At 39.1% G+C, this 17,193-nt stretch overlaps 2 protein-coding genes across 2 annotated transcripts in view; one reads left to right on the plus strand and one right to left on the minus strand.

The window, feature by feature from the left end:
* napepld (N-acyl phosphatidylethanolamine phospholipase D) overlaps positions 1–5,269 on the minus strand; it is a 21,239-nt gene extending 15,970 nt beyond the window's left edge. The window contains exons 1-3 of the mRNA XM_052120492.1: positions 5,139–5,269; positions 4,272–4,485; positions 3,988–4,122 (exon numbers count right to left, since the gene is read on the minus strand). The gene's annotated coding sequence lies outside the window, so the exon portion shown is untranslated. The remainder of the gene's footprint in view (positions 1–3,987; positions 4,123–4,271; positions 4,486–5,138) is intronic.
* Positions 1–17,052, plus strand: part of LOC127638771 (ras association domain-containing protein 8-like) — a 17,607-nt gene extending 555 nt beyond the window's left edge. The window contains exons 2-5 of the mRNA XM_052120494.1: positions 8,816–9,002; positions 11,574–12,475; positions 13,002–13,131; positions 13,634–17,052. Of these exons, the coding sequence (XP_051976454.1) occupies positions 8,891–9,002; positions 11,574–12,475; positions 13,002–13,131; positions 13,634–13,755 (1,266 nt within the window). The 5' untranslated portion in view covers positions 8,816–8,890 and the 3' untranslated portion in view covers positions 13,756–17,052. The remainder of the gene's footprint in view (positions 1–8,815; positions 9,003–11,573; positions 12,476–13,001; positions 13,132–13,633) is intronic.
* The last annotated feature ends 141 nt before the right edge of the window (positions 17,053–17,193 follow it).

Below are 17,193 nucleotides of genomic sequence, written 5' to 3' on the forward strand. Positions count from 1 at the left end.
TTTCCATCAGATCAGCAGCAGGCCTGCAGCCTCTCCTGAACTTCAAAACATTACAGCACTGCATGGTACAAAAAAAAAAAAACTCTTTGTAATAACTTCATTAATACACATTGTATAATGGCGAACAGATCAGTAACTCAAACTAAAATATGAATATATTAAAATATTGTAATCAAAGCTGGTCTAAGCTGGTCTGGGCTGGTTTTAGATGGGTTTTGAGTACTATTTAGTTGGTCAGGCTGGAAGGCTATTTGGTCTTGTCCAGCTTAGGCAGGTTTTAGCTGTTTTTAATTTTTCCATCTGGTTTAGCATTATATCGAGCAATGTTGACAATTGATTTAGCCTTGTATTTGAAACTATGAAAGTTATTAAGAAGTTTTGCCCTCTTTTCTGTCAAACTCAGACTGCATTCACTACGATGTTTAGACTCCAGCACCTTCAAATTGATACTATATATATATACAGTATAATGTTTTATACATAATAGCCAACAAATCATCTTCTTGTCCAAATGTTGTCAAAGACACAGTGACTGCATCATCTCAGCTGTGTAGAGGATTACACTGGCTCTTAGTTTTGAATTTACACAAATAAAGTTGCATTCTGACCGGTATGGGCTGTAAGGGTATATGGAGTAATTCGACTGACATGTTTCCATGTGGTATGGAGTAATTACTGTCCATATGATCAAGTGATCTCTGTACTAATACTCATATTATTTAATAAATAATTATGAAACCAATAAACTGTATCTGAAGTATGGCAGTTATTTTTGTTAAGAGTTTTGGTGGATGTGATTACATAAACTGACTACTAGATCTTCTGCAAGACTGCAGTAGGGGCCCCAATGTAGCCAATGTGATTACCATAATGTGCTTAACACCTGTTTTATGGGCATCTGTTAAAGGAATATTCCAGGTTCAATACAAGTTCAGCTCAATCGACAGCACTTGTGGCATACTATTGATTACGACAGAAATTGATTTAGACTTGTCCCTTCTTTTCATTAATAAAAACTAAAATCTGGGTTACAGTGAAGCACTTCCAATGGAAGTGAATGGGGGTCAATCTGTAAATGTTAAAATACTCACTATTTCAAAAGTATAGCCACATGACACATAAACAATATGCATGTAAACATGATTTCAGTCAAAAATCACTGACATTTTCTATGTAAAGTTACATCTGATTTGACAACTTTGTTGCCATGACGATGTAACACTAAAAAAATGATTTAAACAACTCTACAACTCAAATAAAGAATAAAAAATAAAAGAAGAATTAATGTAAGTGCTTTTATAAAATTTTAAGCTTCAAACTTCTGCCTTTGAACTCTGTAATCGCTATTTGTGCTTTATTTATTTATTTAATAAAAGAAGGGATGAGTCTAAATTCATTTTTGTGGTAATCACAACATTATGCCACAAGTGCTGTCGTTTGAGCTTAACTTGTACAGTATTGCACCTGGGATACTCCTTTAAGTCTGAATTTCTGTTTTCCAATATCACAGAAATTTAAATATGTCCATTTTAACTTGCTCTCCCTCAATTCTATGAAAGGAAAAAAAAAACTGGATAAATTCACCCCTCAAACAGTTTTGTTCTGAGCAGCTAGCCTGAGACCTGCAACACTTCTACTGCCTCACTCACATAACTGTTTTACACCTCTTTCATAAAACTGACTCACCGACAGAACTGTTTACACATGCCTCGTTCTCTAGTTACACAGTCTAATATAACAACAGCTGGCACAACAAACACCCACTGATCAGATCTGATGATCGTGGATTGCTTGTCAGAGAAAACAACATCAAGGGTGTGTTCCATAGCTTACAAGACAAAGAAAGCTAAGGAAAGCTGATGTGAAGGAGAGAAGAAGGGCAGAGTAAAGGCGATAGTAGACAGCAGTACAGAGGCAGTGATATGAAACTATGCAGGATTCTTGCCGACTGTTTAAGAGATGTGCTTGTATGTAATACAGTATTTAATCCTGTAGCTCTACTAGTAGTGCATGACGATATAAATGCCATGGTTGAGGGTACAATTCCCAGGGAACACATAAACTGAAGCTATGCACTGGAAGTTGCTTTGGATAAAAGCATCTGCCAAATGTAAATGTAAATTGTAATAACATGAATAAATGCATGATGGTAATGCAGATCAGGATGTGAGTTAGCTGCAGTAGCTTTTTCTGTTGATGTGTTACTGGTAGGCTCACATGGATTCTGCACCCACTGATTTCCACAGAATAGGAACGCCCATCATTCACAAAAACATCTATGCATTCCATACTCATCTGAATGTTTGTTTATTAAATAAGCTGGCTTTTTCAATTATGCTCTCAGGTACCAATAATAGTGTAGTACTCATATTTTACTATGTGTGTAAACTCATTCTGCAGAGTTCTGACAGATTCATTCCTGAAAAGTTAGTGCAGATAAAAAAAAAGAAAAAAAAAGACTGTAGATTTCATCCAGGTCTGTTTACAGGTTGGAAATGTGATACAGGTCAGATATCAGCTGACTGTGGCACCAAGGTCAGGAAATGTTTATTTACATTTTTTAATAAGATTACTGTCAATTTTTATGCCAACTATTGACTAGTTTTGTCCAGGCGATCGCCTGCATTTGTGCAAAACTAAACTCAAGCTGTTCATTGAAACTGTATGAATGAAGTGTGGCGTTGCAGGACACTTTTCACAATGTCTCAAACTCAAGGAAATAAGGGGATTTGTTTGCTGTGCAAGAGAAAGACAGTAGCTTGAAACAGAGAAAATCACCCCTTTGTTTGTTTTTACTCTTGTTTTGTTAATAAAACTTTTCATTCATTACTCAGTAATTATTTCACTAGTAATTACCGATGCCTGCTAATGCAAACATCAATATTATTAATGCTCTTATTAACCTAAATTTGTAATATTCAGCTATTAACTCCATAGACTAAGCCATATCTAGGAACCAGAATTTAAAGAGACATTATAGGGGCTTTTCCACTGCACGGTACAACTCAACTCGACTCTGCTTGCTTTTTTGGGGTTTTCCTCTGTGGATAATACCTGGTACCTGATACTTTTTTTAGTACCACCTCAGTCGAGGTTCCAAGCGCTGATTGTCAGGGAGCATCGTCACTACCAGCGTCATTGGATTTCCAAACGAGACATCAACCCGCTAGTTTTAAAGTTAGCAACAGTGATATCAGTATCATTTGTTCACGTGACTTTCGAATTGTGAAAAAAGAAATGGCTGTGCGCAAAACCACACCGTGGTCAATATACGAGGTGCAGACGGTCCAATTGTTAGTGATGAGCGAACCAAAAAAGTCTCTCAGGAAGTGTCTCAGCTGTTGGCCGCATATGGCTACCACCGGACCTACCAACAGTGTAGGTAAAAGTAAAAAAATAACTAAAAGTGACTACAGAATCATCAAGGAAATGTGGACGATATCTAAACTGCCGAGCAATGGGAGGGAGAGTGTCCTGGACTCAGCAACGATGGAGGATGGTACGTTAACTCTATACTCTGCTTGAAAGCTTCACTTTATTTAGTTGACCAGCTACTGGAAAGCTTTCTTCTAAAACAACAAGGCAAATTTAACTGTTACATTTGTGTAAAATCACCATGCAACAACTGCTTTATGCAGCACAATGAGCTAGTAGCTAAAAGCTAGCGGTTGTGTTATTGTTTTGGTCAGTTTGTTTTGTGTTTAAGATGATGTCACGGCAGTAGAGGCGGCGCAACTATGACGATCAGCCTATAATCCCACCCACGTGGAGGAGGCACTAAACTGCAGTGGAAATGCAAGCTCAGAAATGTAAAGCTAGATGAGTTGAGGCGAGTCGAACTGTAACGTGCAGTGGAAAAGTGCCATAAGGTGGGCTCTTTTGACTTGTGCTATTAAGCAACTTCCTAGATCCTCCAGACTAATCTCACAGTGAAATAAAAAAAAGAGTAGGCTTACTTTTCTTTAGCTAAACTCAGTCTGTGCTTACCGAAATTTGAAAGACTGCCCCCAGTTGCCAAAGCGTTGTTTTATGGGGAAGTGTGAGCTCCATTTTCTAGGTTAAATGTCCACAGAGGTACGTCAGTATCGAGTTGTGAAGCGAGTTTGTTTTCATCTGTACAGGCTGTAATAAAATGAAGAGGAATGCATGTTTTATAAACTGAACCCCCCAACCTAAACCTAACTATCAATGGAGTAAAAATGTCATGTTGGAGGGAAAAATGCAACCTCCACATCGTGCTCGTCACTAATTGTGAGAACGCAATTACTTACTGGTTTCAACACGGGATCCGAACCCATCTCACTTCTGACGCAATGTGCTTCCGGTTTTGCCACGGGGGAAGGTAAACATGCTGGAGCCAATGCAAACACGTCTGATGGAGCTTGTGGATGAGTTGGCATAATGTGGCCGATCCTAGAGTACTGGAACTCTCGGAGACAGCAAGCCGACTTCCCATGTGATCTTGTTGGATCCAACCAGAACACTCTAGAAGTTGCATTAAAGTTACACTTTAAAAACATTCAGAACACTTTAGCAAACACATAGTTATGTCCAGGCAACCACCGACAATACACTAACTAGCATTGCGGTTGCAAGTTTTGCACAGGCAAGAACCACTCACATTTTCTTTAAGAAAATTTTAAAAAATCTAGTTATTAGTGTATTGAGTATGGCAAAGTTCATTAGCAGTGCTGAAGGCTACTAGTGACTCTAAAAACAGCTAAGTAAACATCTCACAATGAGAATTCATGCCTAAACACAGCTCTAAAATTGCTTGTAAAAATGGATAGAAAGGAAAAGCACTTACTATCCAATATAAAATTAAGCAAGACTGATCCTTTTTCTCAATAATAGAACATTAATCTTTAGTTTAAATGTCTCTAATTAAATTGTGTTGAAATACAGGGCATGCATATATTCATGGACCCTTCCCCTATGCCATGTAAAGACGATTAATATGAGATATTCACCTCACACTAAAGTAACTTAAAGAAACTGAACTCTGACTAAAGTTATAATGTGTTAATAAATCGTACTGAGAGATTCTCATCTTCAAAACAGAGTTTGTACTGACAAACACTTTTCCTGTAAATGGCTTCAATTCAGTGTCAGTTTGTGAAGCTCAGCAGGGTTTTTACCAAATGGACTGATCTGTGCGTTGTTCAGCTGTGAACTCCTGACAGGACAAAGTTATACAGTGGGACATGGACAAAAGTTGAAATAAAGCGGTTGTTCCTTAATTGCTGGTGTTTGTTGGTTCCCAGGCTGGTCACAGCCAGCCATGTGAAAGATTTACTAAGCTGCAAAACCATCACCATGGAGACAGATTGTTTGTGTCCAATCATGCTGGGAGGCCTGCAGGGGTGGGAGTCTTTCCAACTGAGCTTTGTGTTTGTCTGGACCCTTGTTAGAACAGCCCCCCACTACAGTCCACACACTGTTGGGGTCCTGAAGAGGATTTGAAGTGCTGTAGATAAAACACCAAGACAAAATATTAGTCAGTGGAACAAGCCTTCTCAAAGACTTCCTCAAATAGAGTGGCTGGTTGCATTCAAAAATGTCAGCAACAATATAAAAGACTCCAATATTCAATAAACATTTACATTTATTATTAATAATGAAAAAAAGCATTTATTCCACCAAGTTACACAGTTAAAAAGCACCTGGCAGAACAAAAACATCAGTGCATTTCATCATAATTTTAGGTGAATAAAAAGCAACCTGTGCACCCAGTAAGTTACAAAAGTTAAAAAGTACATAAATATTGATATTTTTTGCACCAAAAGCAATCATATCACTTTAGGAGACCGCTGGAGTCGTATCAATGATGTTTATGCTGACTGTCTGTGATTTTTGGCACTTCAAAAATCTGATCACCATCCACTTGCATTTTAAGGACCTTCTGAGCTAGGATATTTTTCAAGTTTTCTTCAAATGTGTTCTGGTGAAGAAAGAAAGTCATACACACCTGGGATTTTATTAGGGTGAGTAAATAATGAGAGAATTAAAATTTTTTGATAAATATCCCTTTAAATCAATTTGTCTTGGCTCTACGGACTGCTTCCATTATTCACTTAAATGAAATACCATGCATTCACTAACCTGAGCACAAATTATGATTTTAGACTAGACGTAGCCTTTCTGTTGTGTAACAAAAAAAAAAAAAGCAGAGAACCATCACATGATACATTACATTTAGAACCACATATGAAAGTGGCCCAAATTTGATGGGAAAAATCAGATTGTGTGTTTTTGTGATCTAATTGATGTATGCAAGATATTGTTGAAAAAATTTTCTGAATTGGTAGAAAATGTGGCTCTGAAAGTGCAGACCCTTAAAAGGATTGTTTTATAAACTATTTGACGTTATGTTCAACAGCCCTGAGTTTGTTAAGAAAGAACTGAATTGACATAGCCTGTATGAGCAGAAGTGCATGCTGGAACTGTTACATCAAACATGGTTAATGTTGGCTCCATCCACATGTGCTGTACCGATCGATGTTCATCAGATATGTCGAATGGAATGTGAGTTTAGACATGTTACGTCTCTCTTAGCAGCTGCTTGAGCTTTACCTTTAAGTGGCAGGCAGGCAAAGCCTTGAATTTCTTCAATTTAACCCCAGGTTGTGGAGCTGAGGCTTGTCTGGAGCAGATGCCTGTATCACTAATGTGAATACAGTTTGACATGTAATACTGCTTGGGGTAGGGCCGTAGGGCCTAAATGAAAACACACTGCACAACTGCGTGTAATTCGCTGCACCACTGGGACAGAACTTTGTATTAACAAGCTCATGAGAATATTCTGAAGCACAAGTGAATGATTGCACACCTCCTATCTCAGCCCTGATCACAGCATAGAATCAAAACACACCAGAGAACAGATTTAAAAAAATAGCTGCAAGCAATGATGACGGGCCCAAGCACAACTGGTCCATTTCCACTCGTTGGCTTTCGGAATACAATGCAAGGTGGACACATGCATTTGGCATTTGACATTATTCTAAACAATTTGAGTAAATATAAGAGAACTATTTTAATATCTGTTGTAAGATCCACACTTCCTGCTGCCAGGTGGTGGTGCTATTACTGTGACCCAAAATAGTCAAATCCATGTGATTAAACATACATCTCAATTTTGATCTAAATCACACATTGCACACAGAATATACGAGACATTTATTTTCCCATTTTTTGCCATTAATTTAATGCCTCGCCATGGAAACACCATTCGATATATATAAATCTGTTCACAATTTAGCATCTTCAATGTCTTGGCATAATGTTGTCTAAATGTGGTGACAGTCACATTGGAGAAGTATTTAAAAGTTCAGAAACTGCAATATTATATGATAAATAAATGTCCGGCTTCCTGTTTGGCATACCTAATACATGCCCATGTGTGAACATTTACCCAGTCCTTATGGCCGACGACTCAGATGTGTGTGCAAAATTTCATGACATTATAAACATGCCATGTGCCTTAAAAACACCCAGATATAGGAAGAAAGGAATAGTAACAATGAATGCGTTGCCATGGCAACAGTATTAACATCTGAGCATGCTAATCTTTTCATGAGATCGGGCTAGGGAAAACTAGTCCCATCTGAACAGAGCAAGAAACGAAGAAAGTAAAATGACTTTGGTCCATTGACACCAACATTTAACAAATATTACATACACGTTTGAATATGCGTAGTGCTGACACATGAACACTTTGCAGGCACAGAAATCTAGTAGATAGAGCCCATTGCACATCTGCAATAACTCATGAGTAGAGGCTATGACAGCTTTCAGATGCCCAAAACAATCAACAGTGATAGACAAAGAGAAAAACAGAACTTTCTCGCTTGCATGCACGCACACACGCACACAGAAAGACTTATTACCTGTCAGGCTCCACAGCTCATCTCACTTATCCTTTATGAGTGTGTCTCATGGGAGTGGGCTCCATCCATAGCATTCACAATGGCCTGTTTGGACCAGTTCTTCAGCTTGAACGCTTCACAGCTAGATAAATCACTCTCATCCCTCAGTACACTGTCACTGGTGAGAGGCAGCAGTCCAGACAAATGTTTTCCATCTGAGCAATGCTATGCAGTAAACAACTTCATCCTGCGCAACATTGAAGACATGTAAAGTAGATTTATTATTATTATTAGAAAATGTTACATAGGACATGGAATAAATCTTAATTAGGGATTTTAAGCACCTGATCTGATGTGTGATATGCTGCACTTCAACTAAAATGATTTAAAACCACATTTTGGTCATTCTTTAGAATAAATATAATGATAAATATAAATATTTATATTAAATTACACATTTTCATGACCTCATTAATTGAGAGATTACATGGAATACTTGTACTTACATTGATTTGACACATTGCAGGGCCGATTTAAAAATGAGATAGTCAAGGGCAAAAGGTGAATAAAAGGGAAAAAAAACAAAAAAAACAAGAATTATTCTGCAATTTATTGCTTCATTTATATAACCTCCCTACTGCTCCTAGCTATAATTATGCTGCATGTAAATGTGTGCATTCAGGAGTGTGTTGGAGCCAGATCAGGGCTTGTGCCAACAAGCTGAGTGAGAAACTATAGCACTGCAGTGCACAAGTCCTCCCAGTCAACACCAGGAACTAAAGACGCCTAACACTATGGAGAAGTATCATTAAAAACTGTGGTCTAGTAAAGTCCCTCTGATAGACAATCATCATACTGTTGCCTGATTAAAGAGAATAAGTGTTTTGTGTGTGGTTAAATTATTTCTTATGTAAATGTCACAGCACAATTTTTTGGTTTTCATGGTCCAGGTGGTGATAAGAGCAAAATGCAGATGAGCGAGCTCGTAACGGGTGCCTGTGGAGGTGAGGAATGACATCATCCAGATGAGAGGCATGGAGCTGAAGGTGTGGGTGGATGGAGTGCAGCGCATTGTCTGCGGAGTCACAGAGGTCACCACATGTCAAGAGGTTGTGATCGCTTTGGCCCAAGCTATAGGTGAGACACTACATTGTGCACTCATAGCGGTGAACCTAGATATACATGTAGAAACTAGGCCTAAATTTGTTTTTATGACTCATACATGAAGAGAATTAAATTATATCAACAATATTGGTACAATTTTTATTTTGCTTTCTGTTTCTTCCCAGTTCCCTACTTCATTCCCCCTTTGTTTTTTGCACAACATACAGTGCATCCGGAAAGTATTAACTTTTTCCACATTTTGTAATTTTTACATTTACATTTATTCATTTGGCAGACGCTTTTATCCAAAGCGACTTACAAAAGAGGAAGAACATCAGCGAATCATCTTAGGGAGACAGTGGTACAAAAAGTGCCATATTATAAAGTTTCACTATCATCAGAATAGTATACAAAACAGATTTAAGTGCAACAAGAAATGTGAATAATTATTTTTTTTATTTTTTTTTTTAGTGACCGGTTAAGTGCTTTTGGAAAAGATGTGTTTTTTTGAAGATAGAGAGTGAGTTAGCTTCCCAGATTGAGTTGGGAAGGTCATTCCACCACCGTGGTATGATGAAACTGAAAGTCCGGGAAAGTGTTTTGGTGCCTCTTTGTTTTGGTACGACAAGGCGACGTTCCTTAGCCGACCACAGGCTTCTGGTGGGAACGTAGCTCTGCATAAATGTTTTTAGGTATGCTGGAGCAGACTCAATGACTGTTTTATATGCCAGCATCAGGGCCTTGAATTTAATACGTGCATGAACCGGCAGCCAGTGGAGAGAGACAAAGAGTGGTGTAACATGTGCTCTCTTAGGTTCATTAAAGACCAGACGTGCTGCTGCATTCTGGATCATTTGGAGAGGTCTAATAGCACATGCAGGAAGGCCTGCAATGAGAGCGTTACAGTAGTCCAGTCTAGTTATGACAAGGGACTGAATGAGCAGTTGTGTGGCATGTACAGAGAGGAAGGGTCTTATCTTCCTGATATTGTTGAGTGTAAATCTACATGATCTTGCAGTTTTTGAAATGTGGTCTGTGAAATTTAGCTCATCATCAATGGTTACCCCTAGATTTCTGACCGCTTTGGAAGGCTGAAACTGTAGTTGGACCCAGCTGCACGGTGATGTTATGCTCAACAGCCGGGTTGGCTGGAAAGACAAGGAGTTCGGTCTTGGCAGGGTTGAGTTGAAGGTGGTGTTCCTTCATCCAGGCTGAGATGTCTGCCAGACAGGCAGCAATTCGAGCGGTCACTGTGGTGTCGTTGGGCTGGAAAGACAAGTAGAGTTGTGTGTCATCAGCGTAGCAGTGGTAAGAGAAAACATGTGACTGGATGATGGGTCCCAGTGATGTTGTGTATATGGAGAAGAGAAGTGGCCCAAGCACTGATCCCTGAGGTACCCCAGTAAGTAACTGGTGTGGCTTGGATACTTCCCCTCTCCATGCTACCTCAAAGGACCTTTCTGAGAGATAAGAGTTGAACCAGTCAAGCACAGTTCCAGTGATACCCAGTTTAGAGAGGGTGGAGAAAAGGATCTGATGGTTGACTGTGTCAAAGGCAGCAGAAAAGTCCAGCAGAATCAGAACGGATGATCTGGATTCAGCTTTCGCCTGTCTCAGCGACTCGATGACAGACAGCAGGGCAGTCTCAGTGGAGTGTTATGTTACAGCCTTATTCCAAAATGGATTAAATTCATTATTTTCCTCAAAATTCTACAAACAGTACCCCATAATGACAACATGAAAGAAGTTTGTTTGAAATCTTGCTGCATGACTTGATGTTTTGATTAATCCTGAGACTATATTCGTGTCTGGAGGTCGTTTGAACAGGCATAAAGCTCTTGCAATGTCCCATTACGGAGGACAGCAGAGTAGGTGCATTAATATAGAACCGTGATTAAAACTGACTGGAAGTACCTGTGCTTTAAAAGGTTTTAAAGCATGCATTTTCTCTGAATGTTTACACATTTTTGTAAACAGTGTCGATGCGTCTTCTGCATCTTCTCACTCTCTCTTCCTCAGATCAGCAGCAGCGAATAAAATAATATGGTTTATTTGCATTTCTTATCTTATTTCTTATTTTTGTGTCAAAATGTATTATTCTTTATCAAATCAAAAAATGGGTTAAGAAAAATATTAAAATGTTGTTAAAATATTAAAGTATTGCAGTTGACCACAAACTGCCTTCTGTTTGTCTTCTTCTTTCCATAAAGAAAAACATTAGTGTCCAACTCCACATCTAATTTAAAGAAACAAGCTACTCAGATTAAGTGGAGTTGTAGCTCTTCAGATTAGATAATAACGACATATCACACTTAATTCCTTCAATTGTGCCTTGCCTTTATAAATATGAATTCTGAAAGTATTCTTGTATTCTGAATACGTCACTTTTTATTTGATGTATTCAGAATACTTGACTGAATAAATTTAAGAGAGAGTATTCAGTATTCAGCCCAGAATACTTTCTTAAAGTAATCCGCCCAACCCTGACTAGTGACAGGGGAAACATTTTAAATGAGACTTTACTTTCTTGAATTCCTTAGTGCTAAAGTGCCAAACCCATAAATGAATTACAAATGATGTAAAGGACAAATTGTTGTTTTGCAGGTCGCACTGGCCGCTATACGCTGATAGAAAAATGGCGTGAGACAGAAAGGCACCTGGCCCCCCATGAGAATCCTGTGGTGTCTCTAAATAAGTGGGGCCAGTACGCTAGTGATGTGCAGTTGGTGCTTCAACGTACAGGACCTTCTCTGAGCGAGCGCCCCACCTCTGACACCTCTGCAAGGGCCCCTGAACGCAGCCTATACCGCCAAAGCCTCCCTCCTATGGCAAAGCTTCGGCCTACAGTCCACGACCGGTCCCTCAAACGGCGTGAGCCAAAACGCAAGTCGCTTACTTTCACCGGTGGTGCCAAAGGGCTACGGGACATTTTCACAAAGAGCCGTGAGGGTGAGGCCAAGCAGCGAACGGTGCACCGCAGCGGCACGCCAGCACCAACTCAAGAGCTCTCCCGCCTGGTGCAACTGCAGAAGGACAAGCTGCGTGTCCTAGAGCAAAAGCTGCAGCGTTGCGAGACGGAGCTCCAGCAAGAACTGATGGAGGACGAGGAGGAGGATGAGGAAGAGCTGATGCACCTAGAGCAACAGGTATGCAGGAATGAGGCAGAGATGAAGGAGCAGGAATTCTGGGAGAACGAGCTGCAGATTGAGCAGGAGAATGAGAGGCAACTCCGCGAGCAGCTGCAGGAACTGCGCAGTCGTGTACAAGAGTGCGAGGAGCAACTGGGAGAGTACCTGGCACGGATTCAGTGCATGGAGGCGGGGCTGGAGGCTGAGCGTTTGCAGCAAGAGTTGATGGAAACACGGATTGCAGATGAAATGGAGGTCCGGTCGCGGCTGGAAAAGGCTTGTGCCGAGCTGGACATGCAGGTGCAGCAGGCGGCTAGGCTGGAGAGCAGCTGCAGAGCTGTTGAGCTCTCTCTTGGGCAGTCTAACATAAGGCTACAGGTGAGTTCACAATTCAGTGAGTTCAAAACAGTTCAAAGCCATCAGAATTTACTAAAAAGCTCTCAACACAAGCAACAGAACAAATGAGTAGAAAAACAATCTCTTTCCCAGAACTGTGTTCAATGCAATTGAAGCAAACTGCAGCTGCTTTGTTTTGGTCTTAAGTTCAACAATGCAACTAATCGGCTTTGCAGCATGTGAAGGATCTGGGTGGGGGAGGAGGGTAGTGGTCACAGATGTTATGTAAAAGCCACAGCTTAGAGATGACGTGAAGGACTAAGATATTTTTCCAGTCCAGTCTGGAGACACATAATACCACATAACACAGACACATTTGCTTTTAGAGTATTGAATTCCAACTACACTACTTGAGTCACCAATAAAGTTTTTGGAGCAGGCAGAGTTTTTGCACTGATTGTCACTTTTTCTTTGACACCTGTTAAAATTTGACAGGTAGAGAAGGACATACTATTTCAGATGTTAGATTCTTTAACATTTCCTTGCATTTATTGTTTACATGATTTAGGAAAGAGAGCAAGAGCTAGAACAGTTAACAAAGGAGCTGAGGCAGGTAAACCTCCAACAGTTTATCCAACAGACTGGCACCAAAGTAACCGTGCTGCCAGCAGACCCTGCTGAGGAGGATGCAAACACAGGTACAAATACACAGAAATTCTCTTTTGTGCCTCATTTTGGCAAAGCACATAACAAACCTATAACGTGTATGTCCTTACAACAAATCCACCACTAAAACGTTTCAGTAAAGCCCTTTGCTTTAAAGTCAAAGAGTGTAATTTCTTTGCTACTATCATCACCAAATGGTATTGCATAAATAATGTTTTCAAACTGGCCTTCCAAACCCTCCCCCTTGTCTGCCATTGCTTGGAATAAATACAGTCCGCCCCAAGCTCACCATTGATTAAGCCAATGTCAGGCTGGTCAGGATGCTAAGAGCAAACAAGCTTTTGATAGTGCCACATAGCCAAATTATTCACACTTTCATGAGGAATCAGCCAACAAATGCTAAACTTCCAGTTGTGTCTCTTCATATACAAAGCTAGAATAGGATAATTAATTATTTTGTCAAAACAGTTACACACCTCACCTTTAAAGTAATGTAAGTAAAAACCACTCTGTCTGCCTTGTGTCACTCTTCAGAAACAGAGACTCAGTCTGGATGTCTGAAGCGGCTCGGATCAGCCCGGCAACTTCCCAATGACCTACGAGCTCTGCAGAGTCCCCTGAACACAACCTTTAACCCCGAAGGCATCTATGTCTGAATTTGCACTGGGCATCAACATCTGATCCCAATGCAGTTTGCATTTCCTACCTGACTTCATGTCATCTCAGACCATAAAGATTTCCCTTTTATGATCACATTCCATGGATTTACAGAAGTATCTTATGTTCACTCCACACAAAATTTGTCAAGTGACCATGTTGAGTGTTCTTTCTCAAAAAAACCTACAAAGACATCTTCAGCTGAATGTATGCTTCCTTTCACTGGACCCAAAGCTCAGTAAGGCCTTGTACATGTCATGAACATGGTCTTTGCTAGACTCATACTGAACAAATAGATGGACGTGCTGACTCTGTTCTAAGTTCTACTCATGAACCTTTTGGTGAAGGTCAGAAAATGCAACGTTATGATGTCTTTCATTTCAAGAATGTTTATGAATCTCCAGGGAAACCTCACTCTCAATGTGATTATGCAAGCAGCAGGAATTATGAGACTTGTGTCTCTGCAGAATAAAATGGGCATTTTCCAATCAGTGAGCAGTTTCAAACCAGTATGGACATTTTTGAATTTGCCTGCTACTTTGAGATTCCCTACTTTCATTGTATAGTTCAGAAATGCCAATCCTGGTTTGGAAATGCCCACTGATTACTACATTGAGATTCACTATTTTACATTTACATTTATGCATTTGGCAGACGCTTTTATCCAAAGCGACTTACAGTGCACTTATTACAGGGACAATCCCCCCGGAACAACCTGGAGTTAAGTGCCTTGCTCAAGGACACAATGGTGGTGGCCGTGGGGTTAGAAGCAACGACCTTCTGATTAACAGCCCTGTGCTTTAGCTACTATGCCACCACCACTCCATTTTAATTGGATAGTTGAAAAATGCCCATCCCGATTTGAAAAAGCCCACAGATTGGGAAACACCCATTATTGTTCTGCAGAGTCCTATACTTCGGATTTATAGAGAGGTGCAAAATGGATGATAAATTATGCAGTTTATATTTTATGGCTCATTGGCAGGATGAAAGCTCATGGAGAGGGAAGGAGTTTCGCCTTAGTTTACACTTTATTGGCCAAAACATCTGCTGTGGTATTTTACTGAAATCCCAAAGCACCATTTTCTGCACTGATCAGGAAATACAGATGCATGTGATATGCAAATAATAATAATAAAAAAAGCATGAGCGAAAATAAGAGAGGTTTTTGCATGAAAGTAGCTTGTGTCATTTTCGTTAAATTCTTAAAGCGAAGGCACCTGATTTTTGTGCTGAACAGCTTAAGTTAAAAAAAGCTACTTTTTAAATGATGCAGGCATACCTTATTGCAGCTACGCACAAGTCCTTCTAAATATTGGTCTGTATTAATGTGTTTTGCTGGGGCTTTCTGCAACACCGATTTGGCTGTGAATAATTTGGGCCAATAAGTGCACATTATTAGTTGTACTTTTTATTTAGCTGATTTTTCTGAAATGCAAATCTAGAGTGGTCTTTGATCAGTTGCTACAAAAAAACAAAAAAAAAAAACATTTTCTGTTCTTTTATGGAATTGAGCTAAACTGTAATGTTTTTACCAGTTTTCATAACTGTATTTCAATTCAGATGAAACCAAAGTGTTCTGGACAGTCATTTCCTACATGAATGTGGAGATGTGAAATTCTGCATATTTGCAAAGGGAAGCAGCTCCAAAATGTCATTTTGACATGATTTTATTTTTTTTTGGAAATGTTTGACTGTAGCAGAATCTTCCTCCCTTAAAGCTTCATTCACATACAGAGTGGCATTTAACATTTAATGTGGATATAAGCAAGGATTTTTTAGAAGCGTTCATAAGGTGTCCATATAGATTGTAGTAGCACTTTTTAAACCAGTTTTGCAGTTTTGCATTTCCTTTTTTCACATGGGTTATTTTGCTAAAGCCAGTATTTGTATGTGCTCTTCGTGGATGACTAAAACATTTGTATTTTTGAAAAAGGAAAAAAAACATGGCTTGGTTAAAAGCCTTGAAAATCATGTTTAAATGTTTAGTTTAAGAAAAGAAAATGACCACACAGCTCAGCTATTATACTGTATATGGTCCATGAACTGCACCTCAAAATTTAAGCTGTGTGTTTACATCTAACAATTTTAAGGACTAGTTCACCCAAAAATGTCATTCTTGCATTCCACAAAAGAAAGCTATATGGGTTTGGAACAACACAAGTTTGAGGTTGATTATAGACATTTTTGGGTGAACTGTCCATTTAATATATCTACATGATTTTAACATTTTGATCCATCCGCTTTCATATTTACTGATAGGTTTTTTTTTTGTAGCAGTCAAGTTGATTTCACACCGAAGTGGTGTTTACTATCGTGATCCGCAAAAGAGCATTTGGTTATCTGGATGGCACATAAACATTTAAATCCCAGTCATCTCTGTCATAGAGGGGAATGTTTGAGTAGCATGCCTTACTAAAAAACTAAATAAAGTATAAATAGCATATAGGAACATATCAAAAAGTAGAGTACAGAGGACTATTTTTAACATAGCTACAAATAAACTGCACAGCAGTCTTCTTTGAACAGCTGAAATTAACTAATTGTTTTTATTTTTAGTATTGTTAGGCTGCATGCACTGAGCTTGTCTGAGATTCTCAACAAAGCCTGAAGTTCCAACTATGGCACCAACTACAGGTGCAATACTAAACAGGGCTTTATGAAGACTTTATAAAAGGCGTAACATGCCCATATACACGTGTAATTGTAACAAGCTTGAGGTGCAGGACCGATGTCTGCATAAGGAATTAACAATGTGTGCTTCTATCACCTGTTGGTTAAGCACACAGGTGTGACTAATATAATATGATTTGAAATTTCTGGATCACAAGTTTTGACCTTTAATGCAGTACCAAAATCCCTTTGAGCAAGAGACTTGTATTCAACGAAATTTTTAAAGAATTATGTTAATTTAACTACTTCTTTCTTGAGACACATTAAATGCCTTGAGAATTTTTTTTTTTAGCAAAATGATTTGTTTATCAAGCAGCATAAAACATTTATGGCATCAGTGGAAAAGGTGCAGTAGCATTGTAAAATAAAATACATTTAGAATAGAGCATCACTGTTTACTGTTTTTTTTTTTTCATGGTCTTTGCAGAAACCTGGAACGTTGTGTTTTGTGTGCGTTTATGTGTCTACATAACGTGGCTATCTGGCCTATTTTAATCAGATTGGTCACTCGCATTATTTTGTATAACGAAATACTATTTAACTGACCATTGCCCCATGCAACCAATTTGAAATTGCAACCAATTTCCCACATAGCAGCAGATTAAAGACATGACAAGGTTCAAACAAGCTTGTTTTTTAGTGGATTCTTTCCAACATAAGCCCACAGAGCTGCACACCCTGTGAATGTGGAATGTAGACTAGGGCTGTTGTTTTGCCCTATCGGATGGATATTAGTAAAATGCAGATGCAGGGTTTTCCCAGTG

The sequence above is a fragment of the Xyrauchen texanus genome, chromosome 47 (genome assembly GCF_025860055.1).
Source record: "Xyrauchen texanus isolate HMW12.3.18 chromosome 47, RBS_HiC_50CHRs, whole genome shotgun sequence".
Lineage (NCBI taxonomy): Eukaryota > Metazoa > Chordata > Actinopteri > Cypriniformes > Catostomidae > Xyrauchen > Xyrauchen texanus.